We start from the raw sequence: 16,369 nt of genomic DNA, 5'->3' as shown, positions 1-16,369 counted from the left end.
ATGGTTTAAGTAGTGCTTTGATCTTCTGGGATCTTCTGAGGGCAGGGAATATCTGAGTCTGATTCAAACTGTCACAATATAAACACCATTAGTGGTTCCTGTTTCCTCTCAGTATGGCACTCTCCACAGGGGCTAAAGATAGAGATACAGGATGACCTTAATCAATACGTCTGTGGTAAGTTTGACGAATGTCAAGCAGTTCAAATTATTTTAAAATATGGGGGTAACTAGATTGGTAGATGCACTTCTGACTATATGAAGTGTAAATGGGTGACTAGATGGGCAGTTGTGGATGAACTGGTGACTAGATGGGCAGTTGTGGGTGAATTGGTGACTGGATGGGCAGTTGTGGGTGAATTGGTGACTAGATGGGCAGTTGTGGATGAACTGGTGACTAGATGGGCAGTTGTGGGTGAAATAGTGAGTCAAGATAGAATAGTTCAGTTGTTGGTGAATTACTGACTCAAGATGGGAGAGTTCAGTTGTTGGTGAATTACTGACTCAAGATGGGAGAGTTCAGTTATTGGTGAATTACTGACTCAAGATAGAATAGTTCAGTTGTTGGTGAATTACAGACTCAAGATGGGAGAGTTCAGTTATTGGTGAATTACTGACTCAAGATAGAATAGTTCAGTTATTGGTGAATTACTGACTCGAGATGGGAGAGTTCAGTTATTGGTGAATTACAGACTCAAGATGGGAGAGTTCAGTTATTGGTGAATTACTGACTCAAGATGGGAGAGTTCAGTTATTGGTGAATTACTGACTCAAGATAGAATAGTTCAGTTGTGTTTTGGAATTTTCTGATTATTTTCTGGATCATATGATTAAAGGAAATGAAGATGAAATATTCTAATTAAGGTATATGATTTCTGTGTTGATAATTAGGATCAATTAATGACAAGATATTTCATTATACATCAACAAAGTAAATATAAACAGATGTGTATTAAAGTTAAAAAAAAAAGCATAATGTTTTACTGAAACATTGAATGGTATATTGTGATGTAAGTTGGTGGTGATTGACAGTTAGGGTTTGTAGTGAAAGGATTTATTATGCTGTCTGTGGGACATAGCCCTGACATGTAAACAACTGGGACTGTGGACACCTGATGCTAACTAGTAAAACCAACATATATGCTGATCACTATACCCCCTCCTCCTAGGTCTGTTTCCCACTCCACCACCACACTAATACAGTGAACATCTGATACCGGCTGATAAACCACCATATCACTGCATCCCTGAGCTCCCCCTTCTCAGTGTTAGCCATGTATGTCACATTGCAACATGTCATGTTGTATCCAGTGCTTCATACCTATGTCATATCATAAGTACCTCACAAAATTTTCATTGAAATTTCAGTCTTGAAAGTTTTAGAATTGAGAATTGAAACTTTCAAGACAAGTTTCATAGGCGAAAATAAATTGAAGATACTTTTCATCACTTAACAAAGAAAAGTTATATTTTTACATGTTTCAAAGTAAAAATGGAGGACAAAATCAAACGGATACAGCTATTTTGTTGCATTATTTTCAGTTCAATAGTAAAGGGTCATTGTCCATATTATGTCATCACAATCAAGTTTTGAGTGGTACAGCCAACAAAAGCACTCTGGGTACATTACACTAGTTACAAAGCTATTACATGGATGATTTGACAGTATAACAGGCTAATTATGTGATAAAGTTATACCACACATAACACACCAGTAGTTACGGACGTCATCAGATGATAACAAACGCCAAAAAAGTCATAATTGACCATTCATTATTGACAACAGTGTGTTCTGTAAAAAACTAATTATTGACAACTTTGTGTCCTGTAAAGGACTAAATATTGACAACTTTGTGTCCTGTAAAGGACTAAATATTGACAACTTTGTGTCCTGTAAAGGACTCATTATTGACAACTTTGTGTCCTGTAAAGGACTCATTATTGACAACTGTGTGTCCTGTAAAGGACTCAATATTGACAACTTTGTGTCCTGTAAAGGACTCAATATTGACAACTTTGTGTCCTGTAAAGGACTCATAATTGACAACTGTGTGTCCTGTAAAGGACTCAACTTTGTGTCCTGTAAAGGACTCATTATTGACAACTGTGTGTCCTGTAAAGGACTCAATATTGACAACTTTGTGTCCTGTAAAGGACTCAATATTGACAACTTTGTGTCCTGTAAAGGACTAAATATTGACAACTTTGTGTCCTGTAAAGGACTAAATATTGACAACTTTGTGTCCTGTAAAGGACTAAATATTGACAACTTTGTGTCCTGTAAAGGACTCATTATTGACAACTTTGTGTCCTGTAAAGGACTCATTATTGACAACTTTGTGTCCTGTAAAGGACTCATTATTGACAACTGTGTGTCCTGTAAAGGACTCAATATTGACAACTTTGTGTCCTGTAAAGGACTAAATATTGACAACTTTGTGTCCTGTAAAGGACTCATAATTGACAACTGTGTGTCCTGTAAAGGACTCAATATTGACAACTTTGTGTCCTGTAAAGGACTCATTATTGACAACTTTGTGTCCTGTAAAGGACTCATTATTGACAACTTTGTGTCCTGTAAAGGACTCATTATTGACAACTGTGTGTCCTGTAAAGGACTCAATATTGACAACTTTGTGTCCTGTAAAGGACTCAATATTGACAACTTTGTGTCCTGTAAAGGACTAAATATTGACAACTTTGTGTCCTGTAAAGGACTAAATATTGACAACTTTGTGTCCTGTAAAGGACTCATTATTGACAGCTTTGTGTCAGGTAAAGGACTCATTATTGACAACAATGTGTCCTGTAAAGGACTCATTATTGACAACTGTGTATCCTATAAGAACACACATCACTAAATAACTGACAACATAGTCATCTGGTCAACGCTTACATTTTTCACATAGATAATTATGCGCCTTGCCTCAGCGTAATCCACCCCATGCCCATAAACAAAACAAAAAAGTAAATTCATGTTAAAAAATGCGTAGTCAGTATTGGAAGCTATATTTCAAAAGAAATGGAGAGTTGTTGAGAAAAGAACTTGATTCACAAAGAAATCAGGTAGTAATTCTTATTCATGGAAAATTTTCAGGAGACTCTAGGAATCTGTCGATTAAAAGATCATATAAGTAGACACTATCGTAGAGTTTCACCATGCTCTCATTAATTTTCAAACCGCTCACATATAATCAAGTCGGTAAAATTCTTGGTAAGACGGAGCTACCATTAATTCTGGAGAGCTTTCTTCTTACTACTGATGCCACTGATCAAAGATTGTCCCCTGAATTGTCTAGTAGCAGATATCATACTCCATTTCACCAAAACATTTCATCTGAGAAAGAAAAGATACATCAACATGAAAAAAATAGCTTTCTCAAAAGTGCAATCCCATATTTTCCCCTTTCCTCAGCAATAGAACCATTTTTTGAAATTAAATTTTTTCATCAATTTTTAAGTAGGAAGCAATTTACTTTTCTTTTGTTAAAAACATAAATTATTCTTTCTGGTAAAGATAAAAGTACCAAGATGGTCTCTCACAACCAGATATACTAAATTTCAAATTAAAGTGGTTTCTTCAGTCATTTAGATGTAGAAAATAAAGTTGGAGTGTTAGGTATTGCAGTGGTAAGTGATGTACAGCATGTTAGCGTAGCGGTACGTGTGACACCTGTTCGTGTAACGCCATTTTGTCTTGTCCATAGGTGGATATGTGACAACCAAGAGATAAAATCACATGAATAATTGATTAACAGATGATTGTACCTACAAAACTCATAGTTACATCAGAAATAACTTTCTCTGTTACAGAACAGAATTGGTTTAATTTCTTTATCATTTAATATTCTGAATGATTTATTGAGGCTGTTAATGAAACGTAATAAAAAACCATTGGAAACTTAAAATTTGATTCAAGTAATATCCGCTTGCAATTTCAGAATTATAGATTAACATTGGATCAGTTTTTCATGTCTGTTTTAAGGAACATTAATTCTGTTGAAATAGTGCTTCAGATAGTGATAATTCTTCAGATGATGATTCAGAGAATGTTGGTTTATGATGGTTCAGATGGTGTTGTGCCATTTATGATGGTTCAGATGGTGTTGTGCCATTTATGATGGTTCAGATGGTGTTGTTCCATTTATGATGGTTCAGATGGTGTTGTTCCATTTATGATGGTTCAGATGGTGTTGTTCCATTTATGATGGTTCAGATGGTGTTGTTCCATTTATGATGGTTCAGATGGTGTTGTTCCATTTATGATGGTTCAGATGGTGTTGTTCCATTTATGATGGTTCAGATGGTGTTGTTCCATTTATGATGGTTCAGATGGTGTTGTGCCATTTATGATGGTTCAGATGGTGTTGTGCCATTTATGATGGTTCAGATGGTGTTGTTCCATTTATGATGGTTCAGATGGTGTTGTTCCATTTATGATGGTTCAGATGGTGTTGTTCCATTTATGATGGTTCAGATGGTGTTGTTCCATTCATGATGGTTCAGATGGTGTTGTTCCATTTATGATGGTTCAGATGGTGTTGTTCCATTTATGATGGTTCAGATGGTGTTGTGCCATTTATGATGGTTCAGATGGTGTTGTGCCATTTATGATGGTTCAGATGGTGTTGTGCCATTTATGATGGTTCAGATGGTGTTGTGCCATTTATGATGGTTCAGATGGTGTTGTTCCATTTATGATGGTTCAGATGGTGTTGTTCCATGTTGTGCCATTTATGATGGTTCAGATGGTGTTGTTCCATTTATGATGGTTCAGATGGTGTTGTTCCATTTATGATGGTTCAGATGGTGTTTTTCCATTTATGATGGTTCAGATGGTGTTGTTCCATGTATGATGGTTCAGATGGTGTTGTGCTATTTATGATGGTTCAGATGATGGTTCAGATGGTTCTGTTGTGCCATTTATGATGGTTCAGATGGTGGTGTTGTTCCATTTATGTTGTGCCATTTATGATGGTTCAGATGATGTTGTGCCATTCATGGTGTTTATGTGGTTCAGATGGTGTTGTGCCATTTATGATGGTTCAGATGGTGTTTTTCCATTATGATGGTTCAGATGGTGGTGTGCTATTTATGATGGTTCAGATGGTGTTGTGCCATTTATGATGGTTCAGATGGTGTTGTTCCATTTATGATGGTTCAGATGGTGTTGTTCCATTTATGATGGTTCAGATGATGTTGTGCCATTCATGATGGTTCAGATGGTGTTGTTCCATTTATGATGGTTCAGATGGTGTTGTGCCATTTATGATGGTTCAGATGGTGTTGTTCCATTTATGATGGTTCAGATGGTGTTGTGCCATTCATGATGGTTCAGATGGTGTTGTGCCATTTATGATGGTTCAGATGGTGTTGTGCCATTTATGATGGTTCAGATGGTGTTGTGCCATTTATGATGGTTCAGATGATGTTGTGCCATTAATGATGGTTCAGATGGTGTTGTGCCATTCACAAAGGGTCAACAATAATTGATATTAGTAACCCAGCAATAATTGATATTAATAATGCTATGTTATTTAATTAATTTTAAACATTAATTTAATGACCTAATTTCTCAGTAAACATATCAAACATCAATATGAAGGGACTAGTACTGTTGTTTTACTCATTGTCTTCTAGATATCACATGATAGCTTTGCTTCTGTGCCAAATTTATGATGATGTCTTCATTTTGATAAACCCTCATAAAATCTGAATTTCTTTTCATCCATGTCATGAGAATGCTGAACTAAAAGATGGCATTCATACAATTTGACAGTTAATTTCAAAATTTCAAAAATAAGATAAGTTTAGAAATTGTTTGTCATTAGAATATTATCCTGATGTCCTTAAGTTTGTTTTTATTCTTTATTTTTATCTTACCAGAAACATTTTGTTATGTTAAGTCCCATTTAAGCTGAAATTTTGTGTCAGCATATGGTTTTCTACACTGTACTGAATAAGTAATTTCCTTACTGGTTCTTCAAATTCCTGTGACACATTTGACATTTTGGGTTTGATCTGAATGAATAAATTCATTACTTTGCGTCCAATGAGAATATGTCATTTATGAAATTTTGCACGAAATAGACACCTCAAGTGTCTTTAGGTTGCAGGTGAAAATAAACCATCAGCTGATAGGGATTCCTCTACCTTACTGCATTACCTGTAGAAAGGTATTCCAGATATGAGAGCTGACATTATCTGAACTGGAATTTGTGAAGAAAAGATATTCCAATGATAATATTTAACGATGCAGACTAATTTGTATGAGATGCTGTAAAGCTCAAGGTGAACTGATGCTATATATGTAAAAGAACATATATACAGGTTTAATGATGGTGTTCCACTTATGTAACAGGTGGGCAGTCTGATTGGGATCACCTGGTCAGTTTTGTATTCATGTTAGCTAGGTCTAGATGTAGGCAATTCAATCGCCTCTCACCTCCTTTCCCCACTAAACATCATTATCAACCCATATGATCCCAGGACAGTATCGTCATTATATCCTATGCCCCATATCTCAATGTATCAGTCAATATTATGATGAACTTTCATCAGTATAAAATACTGTTCCCCTTTCCAACATTTACCTCCTCATTCCCTCCCTCTAAGGTTTCAACTTTCACCGTTTTCCTCTTTTCTTCTCTGTCTCAGAACAGCCACCCTTCACACCCTGGCTTATCCCCCACTTCCCTCCCAACAAAAAATAAACAAGAACACTGTAACATTGTCAGAAGAGATTAAGTTTCGGGCAAAACTTAGTGGGCTTTTGTTTATTTTTGAGTGGGATGTTTATAATAAAACATAGGAGGCTGGTGTTTTTATGAAACTTGCTTATTGCCTCTCCTGCTGATTTTACACACAAAAAAGATATTTGGATAAGTTGGAACAAATCTATGCTATAAATAATTTGGGAAAGGTCTTATATAAAATACAGAAGTACATGCATGTTGACAGTTTGTCAAAGTGGCAAGGGATTTCCCCGCTAATATCTTAATTTTCAGTCCTTAAAAAATAAATCAAAATATGTTTTTGGGAGATTAAAGAAAATCTTAATAGCATACCAACCTGGTTTCAGTCCTATCCTAAAATCTCGGTCTTCAAAAATATTTTACAGTTGATATATTGAGATGGAGGTTTATTCTGAATGAGAAGCTTTTATACAATTTCATTGAATTATAGTAACTAGCATTCATGAACTACCTGTCGGTGTGATAGCACAATAAATTCAGCATCTGTTCCACACTATCACAGCATAACTATGCTATGTTTAGCACCCAGTCACAAAGATCACTAGCAATGTTCAGTATCCAGTCACAAAGATATCAAGCAATGTTCAGTATCCAGCCACAGAGATAACTAGCAATGTTCAACACCCAGTCACAAAGATATCAAGCAATGTTCAGTATCCAGCCACAGAGATAAGAAGCAATGTTCAGGATCCAGCCACAGAGATAACCAGCAATGTTCAACACCCAGTCACAGAGATAAGAAGCAATGTTCAGTATCCAGCCACAGAGATAAGAAGCAATGTTCAGTATACAGCCACAGAGATAACTAGCAATGTTCAGGATCCAGCCACAGAGATAACCAGCAATGTTTAACACCCAGTCACAGAGATAAGAAGCAATGTTCAGTATCCAGCCACAGAGATAAGAAGCAATGTTCAGTATACAGCCACAGAGATAACCAGCAATGTTCAGGATCCAGCCACAGAGATAAGAAGCAATGTTCAGTATCCAGCCACAGAGATAACCAGCAATGTTCAACACCCAGTAATAAAATTCAGATAATAAGCATTAACTTTTAGATCATCTTCAATCATTATGTCCAAGTAGTATTCAATGTTGAACAAGATCAATTGTTCATAAACATGCAGCAGTGTTCTAATGCTCAGCACCAGATAACAAGTTTCAACAACAAATTATAATGTTGAACACCAAATAGCAACATTCAACATCAAACAACAATGTTTATTGGCATATAACAATGTTCAACAGAGAGCATGTTGTTCAACACTATATTAAAAAGGTTCAATAACTCTGTTCAATATTAAACTGCAGTGTTTAGCATAAATATCCAAACCTGTAGAGTACGTACTGCTTTGTGTTTTGAAAGGTGTTCAATGATCAATAACCAAACGTTGTCATGTACCTCTCAGAGGTCAATTGGCAATGTTTATGAGATCGATTAGAATTTGTGAAAAATTAATGAGATCTTGCCCACATAATATTCAAAGCATATTGTACTTAATTTCATTTGTGATCTGGCCATGGACTTACAATTACAAAATGTACTCTTTACTATGTTTAGCTCAATATTATTAAAAATAAAAGTTTTCTTGAGATTCAATTTGAAAATGTAAAAGGATGGTCTTGGAGACTTAAAGTCCCATGTATTGCAGATCAATATATCTTGTGACATTCAATTAAGATTATGTTCCATTAAAGTAAAGGATAGAGACAATATCTGTCAGGCTGTCAGAAACAATTATCACATGGCAGAGGTAAAATGTGAATGCTGACAGTTCAAAATAAGGAACTATTATATAAACTACTTTCTATATCTATTTAAAGGCAGACAGGTATCTTCATTGGACTATTATACCACCCATGCCTAGCTAAATGTGAAAGTTTGACAGGGTTACGTGTGTAGTGTTTTTGTGTTTGTTCTTCACAATCTCTTTTGAAGCCTTTTCAATTCAAAGTAAATGCTTTGTCTCCAGAAATATTTGTAATGGCACATATGATCTACAAAAGAGAGATGTAATGTTAGTATAGTGCATCTGAATGACATTTTCTAACACTGACATTTACCTTGGGAGCCAAGGCAGTGTATGATGTGTCGGTCGAGCATTGGCCTACGTAACCTTGGTGAAGATCGAAGGTACGTCATTCAACACTCAATCTGTGTTGGCTTGTGTTTCTCAGAAAGCTAAGAAATAGACTTGTTATTTGCTGTTTTGGTTGTCTATTTGTACTAGACACTTTATCCTAATTGCTCTGGATGGCAAGCGTTTGGCCTCCAGTATGGTTTTCATTCAGGTAGCCACCAGCAACTGCAAATGATGGTCTGGCTGATCCTGAGATGATAAACTCGAACTTTTATCAGGAATGTTTTGGTTACTAGCAATAGGTTTTTATTAATTCTTTAACTGTGTAATTATTTGATGTTTAGAGTAGAATCGTTGCTGAAGGATGATGTGGTGTCCCATCGATCCCCTTCTTAATTAATATTATTTTCGGATGACAGTTTTAGTTAACGCTTGTTCTTCTAGGAGTAACAGTCATTTTGCTTTAAGTAACACTTCATTATTAGAGTTCAGATTTTAACTCATCTAAGTACTCTGCATGAGTGTACGTCTGCATGAGTGTACGTCTGCATCTGAATTTTGATATTTCTCTTCTCTTGATCTCTTTGGATTTTCCTCATTTGCCTCCAAGGATTAAAAATTTAGGCCCTAACCATCACTGACAAATCCTAGAGGAACGAAACAGCTGTATGATGTAGTTTTATTCATTGTTTGTCTCTGCATCAAGCTCTAATTTTGTATAAGAAGGTGCGATTCACTTGTATGTCTTCTGCACAATCTTTTAATTTGGCTAAGTGCTACTAGAGGTAGTATTGTTAATAGTAAGCTTTAAAGTCTGATACTGAAAAAAACACAATCTATACCACTAATATTGTAATACCATTATTATGGGATTATGCATTCGCCTTCTGACAATATGATCTAGTAGATGTTCTGATATATTGAAAGTCAAAATTGAATTTTAGTATCTGTAGTCTGACATTTTTATATATGGGCAGGGATCAAAAAGCATTTTTCGTACGTTTGCAACTCTTTCGAAAAAAAAAACCCCTAAAACAACAAAAAAACTCAACAAATAACAAAATTTTGAAATTTTGCTTTTAAAGGATTTTAGGCTAATCACACTGGCCTGTGTTCTATGTAATGGGTTTGATCTCTAGGTTGGAACAGCGTATTCACCAATCTCATTGTAAGTATTTATAGCTTAAATACAAAGTCAAGGAATCTAAATTAACATTTTAATTACCTTACAGTCTGAAAGTTTGATCCTGAAAACTGAAAATTAACCATGAAAAAATTAAATCTTATTAATTTTATGAAAGGAAAGGAAAGAACTTAATGGAAAAAATCAAATTTGTACTTTCAGTTTGAAAGCTTGCAACACTTTTGCATCAGTTGTATATAAAGCGCATTTAATAGTAAGGAACATTTTCCAGCAATGTCATTAGATTAAGACTTAGAATCTCACAGGCTTTCCCAAACATCTAATTGTCCATAGTGCTCTTTTATCAAAACAAGCCAAATTGAATTTACTAATATAATTGTAGAAAAGAGCTTTCTGCCTCTGAGACTCAGCATAGTGGTGGGTTTTGGAAATGGCTTTCCTAGGGGATGGAGGAGGGGGGCTTTCAGTACATAGATGACAAGCATCATCTTGTGTGACAAAGGATCATAATTCACTGTTTCAATAGTCGTCACTTTCTTATACATGTAACATTAATGGCTTATAGTTTGTCTATACGGTACAGCCCTTGGTCTCTATGTGGGCATTCTGATGATGGTACACGTAACTGCAAAAGAGTCCTTTTGTCTGAAAAAACATGCTCTCTGCTACTCCATATAGCCAGATGTCCCCCCATATATGGGCTTTGTGCCTCCAAAAGCAAGGACATCAAGATACCAAAATGAGACCTTGTGATTTTATGATAGTCTTATTGTTATATCCTCAAAGCAACTTTAGTATTCCCAAACAAGATGTTTGTTTGAAAACAACATCAATATTATTCACATTCACTTTAAGTAGTGATAAAAAGATGCATTATTAATGATAACAAAGTGCACTGTTATTGAGGACTGGGTGTGCTGTTTGGTGACAACAAGATGCACAGTAAGTGATGACAGAGTGCACAGTAAGTGTAATGACAAGATCCACAGTAAATGACAATAAGGTGCACAATTAGTGACAAGGTGCACAGTAACTGATGACAAGGTACACATTCAGTGATGACAGAGTGCACAGTAATTGATATGACAAGATGTGCAGTAAATGACAATAAGGTGCACAATTAGTGACATGATGCATATTAAATGATGACAAGGTGCACAGTCATTGTTGACAAAGTGTACAATAAGTGATGACAAGGTCACAGTTACTGATGTTAAGGCACACAATTAGTGATGACAAGGTGCACAGTCAGTGTTGACAAAGTGTACAATAAGTGATGACAAGGTCACAGTTACTGATGTTAAGGCACACAATAAGTGATGACAAGGTGCACAGTCGTTGATGACAATTTGTAGAGTAAGTGATGACAAGGTCACAGTTACTGATGTTAAGGCACACAATAAGTGATGACAAGGTGCACAGTCGTTGATGACAATTTGTAGAGTAAGTGATGACATGGAAGGATATCAGAAATCCAAAGATGTTATATAATGAAAGAACATAAAGCAGTTTGGTGGTTTCAAATAAAAACAACAGAACAAAGAAGGTTGTACAGACTATGAAGTATTTGTCTTTATATAGCCAAGTGTGGAATTCAGTGTGAGACTTTTATAGTGCCTTCAATGTTGGGAATGCTTATGAAATCCCAGGTTTAGAATTCATGTTGCCATGTGTGACTGAGTAAATCAAATCATGTTGTTTTAAAAATATTTTGAGGACAATGAATAAGTAAGTTGCTAGCATATGATGTAGACAGAAGTAAAATCGTACATGCTGATCACACACCGAATCTTTTTGCCCCGACCTTACTACATCTATATAATAGCGATGAGTACTCTGATGGTGACGTGCACAGAATTAGAAGAGGTTTAAGTATTTGTAATTAAATAATCCCTGTTTCATTGCAGGCATTCCCTTGCTCCTTGCCTTAATTCAATCTAGACAAAGCCCCTTTTTGGGTGAAAATTCAATTGGGAGGTCCAACATGTTGGAGAAATATCCAGCAATAATAGGTTGTGCCTCTGGCATTTGACTGTAATTTGATTTGTTACTCAAGTTGAAGATGTTGGAAGTGATTGACTCTAAATGCCAGTGAATTTTACTAACAGTTTGACCCCCTACCACTATCTGAAAGAACTACACATAAATCATTCAAATCCAATTTTACGCAAATGAACAAATCAGTGACAAGTGTATCATCTTTTATAGACAAATCACTGCACCAGTCAGATGGTCAAGTGGACAGGGGCTCTGATGTTTGACCTTTGACCTTGACCTCAAACAAATATTTCCTTTATTAAATTGGATTTTTGTATCATGGGTTTGACTCGGATACGACCTGCAGCCCAGACAGACTTTATCCAACCACAATAGGGAGGAGACAAGATTTCCACTTTTGATGTTTAAAGGGGTGTCAGATATAGGCGATGTGGTAAGGTGACGTCAGATATACAGACTGTGTGGTAAACTGATAACAGAAAGGGTCAGGACCTTTTGGTGAAATTTCAGATTCCATCATACCTGCCTGGGTTCTAAAGGTTGGTGATGGCCTATTTTCATGGCTTGCTGAATTCTTATGATCTGACAAAGTTCCTGGACTACTTTTTTCATTCTTGATGAACATTGATCAACACTGAATATCAAAAAGCCACTTTAACTTTGAGTGATTAAGTTATCATTCTTTTATTCATTTTCAGACATTTTTAAGCATTGAGATTCATGGCCAATCATGCATTCTGTGATTTTCATGTCCTGAAATAAAGATGTGTTCTTTCACAAACTCTTCTTTGCAAAACAAATGCAGAAAAATCCCAATGAATTTCTGTAGAACTATGGGCTAATGTAAACATTGAAATTTACACTAAATAGTCCTTCAGCTGCTTAAATTTCACCAATGTGTATGAATTTGTGACATATAACAAACTAAATAGACATTAAATATGCTAAGGTACATTGATCTTGTAAATAACCCCCTTGCATAAAGTTTGCTTATCAAAATTGCATATTAACTGTTAATGTCATGTTTTGGTTTTCTCACATTTTCTTCAGACAAAGGCCCCATGATATTAAGCAGTTTTCACTGTATCAATGGAAACAGTTATACATTTTATCTACATGTTCAGGTCTTAATGAAGCATGCTTAAGGGGCAAAACTGGTGGACAAGTAGGAAATGAATTGAAGAAACCTACTCGAATGTTGTTTATCCTGTATTGATTCCACTTAACAACCCGGTCCCCCTACATACCCTGGGGTATCCTACAGAAGATTAATACTCACATCAAACCAAGTATAGACTATGATGTTAGCTCTATTCCTTGTATACATAACACCAAACAAAATAAAGCGATACACTGCAATAATAAATCGAAAACAAATAAATGTTATTGTACAGCTTATATGATAAAAAGTTGTATCAGTACATAAAGAATAAGAGTTGCTCTGTAATTAGGGTAAACCCATAGCAATGACTCGGATCATCAGTGTAGACTTTTATGACCTCTATACGGACATGGCTGTTTGCATTGGACACGAGATTCTGGTAAATAGGAATGGCGCCTGACCTCACCCAAATCACAGCTAGAATCATTAGAAGTAGACATAAAACAAATTGTCGGCTCTCAAAAAGACATAGTTCCTTTGCCATTATCGTTATGATATTGGTACTAAATGTTTTCACTTGTCAAGAAACTACTCAATCTGACCCGATAGGATACAGACTTTTTGCAGTATTTTGATTGTAATCAGCCAGATTTTTTACCCATAACATCATACATACATAAGAATCACATATATTTTGTTTTCCGCACCAAATTATATCGTAGTGTTAAATATCTACCACCTACTAAGACTCTCTTGAACCACACCAATCTGCCTCTAGGAATTTGAGGCTAATATTTTTTTCTCAATGATATATGTGTTTTTTTGCTCAAGCAGTGTAACTAAATATAATAGATAATTTATGACCATTCCTCTCCGTTCTTACCGTGACAGTTGTATGACCATCCAGCAGCGGGTCTGTTCTTTATTATACTTGACATGTTGTACTATTATATATTACAAGTATTACAAAAGTAACGAATTATCACAGACTCTTAACCTCGCACAAAAAAATGCTGTGTGATCTTATTCTGTAGTCTGCCATTAGTGCTCTCACACCCCATTTTGGGACTGGGGCCCAGGGCCCTTAGAATTGAGAAAAATAGTGATGTTTTCCTTAGAATTGGGAAAACCTGGGGTCTAAATTGGGAAAAAAAGATACTATTTTGCATTGGGAATGGGGCCGGATATCGGCCCTCAAATCTGGCAGATCGAGAGCCCCAAATCTGGCAGATCGAGAGCCCCAAATCTGGCAGATCGAGAGCCCCAAATCTGGCAGATCGAGAGCCCTGGCAATAGTCATACATTCAGAGGTCTTTACTTTTTATTTCTATATGCTCAAAAGTTTGTGTCCGCTTTGAAGTTAATTGTGCTATGGGTCGAGGACACACTGGTTACACATCCTTAGTAGTTAAATGTGCTATGGGTCGAAGAGACACTGCTTATACATCCTCAGTAGTTAAAGGTACTATGGGTCGAGGATACACTGGTTACATATCCTTAGTAGTTAAAGGTACTATGGGTCGAGGATACACTGGTTACATATCCTCAGTAGTTAAAGGTACTATGGGTCGAGGATACACTGGTTACATATCCTCAGTAGTTAAAGGTGCTATGGGTCAAGGATACACTGGTTACACATCCTCAGTAGTTAAAGGTGCTATGGGTCGAGGATACACTGGTTACATATCCTCAGTAGTTAAAGGTGCTATGGGTCAAGGATACACTGGTTACACATCCTCAGTAGTTAAATGTGCTATGGGTCGAGGATACACTGGTTACACATCCTCAGTAATTAAAGGTGCTATGGGTCGAGGATACACTGGTTACATAACCTCAGTAGTTAAAGGTGCTATGGGTCGAGGATACACTGGTTACACATCCTCAGTAGTTAAATGTGCTATGGGTCGAGGATACACTGGTTACATATCCTCAGTAGTTAAAGGTGCTATGGGTCGAGGATACACTGGTTACACATCCTCAGTAGTTAAATGTGCTATGGGTCGAGGACACACTGGTTACACATCCTCAGTAGTTAAATGTGCTATGGGTCGAGGACACACTGGTTGCACATCCTCAGTAGTTAAAGGTGCTATGGGTCGAGGACACACTGGTTACACATCCTCAGTAGTTAAATGTGCTATGGGTCGAGGATACACTGGTTACACATCCTCAGTAGTTAAAGGTGCTATGGGTCGAGGATACACTGGTTACATATCCTCAGTAGTTAAAGGTGCTATGGGTCGAGGACACAGTGGTTACACATCCTCAGTAGTTAAATGTGCTATGGGTTGAGGACACACTGGTTACACACATCCTCAGTAGTTAAATGTGCTATGGGACGAGGACACACTGGTTACACATCCTCAGTAGTTAAATGTGCTATGGGTCGAGGACACACTGGTTACACATCCTCAGTAGTTAAATGTGCTATGGGTTGGGGACACACTGGTTACACATCCTCAGTAGTTAAATGTGCTATGGGTTGAGGACACACTGGTTACACACATCCTCAGTAGTTAAATGTGCTATGGGACGAGGACACACTGGTTACACATCCTCAGTAGTTAAATGTGCTATGGGTTGAGGACACACTGGTTACACACATCCTAAGTAGTTAAATGTGCTATGGGTTGAGGACACACTGGTTGCACATCCTCAGTAGTTAAATGTGCTATGGGTCGAGGACACACTGGTTACACATCCTCAGTAGTTAAATGTGCTATGGGTTGAGGACACACTGGTTACACATCCTCAGTAGTTAAATGTACTATGGGTCGGGGACAAACTGGTTACAAATCCTCAGTAGTTAAATGTGCTATGGGACGAGGACACTGGTTACACGTCCTCAGTAGTTAAATGTGCTATGGGTCGAAGACACACTGGTTACACATCCTCAGTAGTTAAATGTGCTATGGGTTTAGGACACACTGGTTACACATCCTCAGTAGTTAAATGTGCTATGGGTTGAGGACACACTGGTTACACACATCCTCAGTAGTTAAATGTGCTATGGGACGAGGACACACTGGTTACACATCCTCAGTAGTTAAATGTGCTATGGGTCGAGGACACACTGGTTACACATCCTCAGTAGTTAAATGTGCTATGGGTCGAGGACACACTGGTTACACATCCTCAGTAGTTAAATGTGCTATGCGTTGAGGACACACTGGTTACACCTCCTCAGTAATTAAATGTGCTATGGGTCGGGGACAAACTGGTTACAAATCCTCAGTAGTTAAATGTGCTATGGGTCGGGGACACACTGGTTACACCTCCTCAGTAGTTAAAT

The 16,369-nt window shown here is 36.9% G+C and overlaps 2 protein-coding genes across 2 annotated transcripts; both read left to right on the top strand.

Annotated features, from left to right (window-relative positions):
• The first annotated feature begins 255 nt into the window (after nt 1–255).
• On the top strand, nt 256–7,604 carry LOC132557954 (uncharacterized). The gene is made up of 3 exons (XM_060222482.1): nt 256–412; nt 1,831–2,831; nt 7,275–7,604. The coding sequence occupies exons 1-3, from the start codon at nt 256–258 to the stop codon at nt 7,602–7,604; spliced, it is 1,488 nt and encodes a 495-aa protein (XP_060078465.1).
• A 6,844-nt stretch (nt 7,605–14,448) lies between these two features.
• On the top strand, nt 14,449–15,369 carry LOC132557953 (loricrin-like). Its single transcript, XM_060222481.1, has one exon. The coding sequence runs from the start codon at nt 14,449–14,451 to the stop codon at nt 15,367–15,369; it is 921 nt and encodes a 306-aa protein (XP_060078464.1).
• Nucleotides 15,370–16,369: the final 1,000 nt, after the last annotated feature.

The sequence above is a fragment of the Ylistrum balloti genome, unplaced genomic scaffold (genome assembly GCF_031769215.1).
Source record: "Ylistrum balloti isolate Yb309-2 unplaced genomic scaffold, AGI_CSIRO_Ybal_v1 Utg370742, whole genome shotgun sequence".
NCBI classification, from domain to species: Eukaryota; Metazoa; Mollusca; class Bivalvia; order Pectinida; family Pectinidae; genus Ylistrum; species Ylistrum balloti.
The sequence above is the reverse complement of the archived record's forward strand: the minus strand, read 5'-3'. Positions and strand labels throughout refer to the sequence as shown.

Coding starts and splice junctions, on each gene's coding strand:
- LOC132557953 (XM_060222481.1), top strand. CDS start 14,449: ATGGGTCGAGGACACACTGGTTACACATCCTTAGTAGTTAAATGTGCT.
- LOC132557954 (XM_060222482.1), top strand. CDS start 256: ATGAAGTGTAAATGGGTGACTAGATGGGCAGTTGTGGATGAACTGGTG. Junction 413..1,830: donor GACTAGATGGGCAGTTGTGG/GTGAAATAGTGA, acceptor TGTCCTGTAAAG/GACTAAATATTGACAACTTT. Junction 2,832..7,274: donor GACTCATTATTGACAACTGT/GTATCCTATAAG, acceptor TGCTATGTTTAG/CACCCAGTCACAAAGATCAC.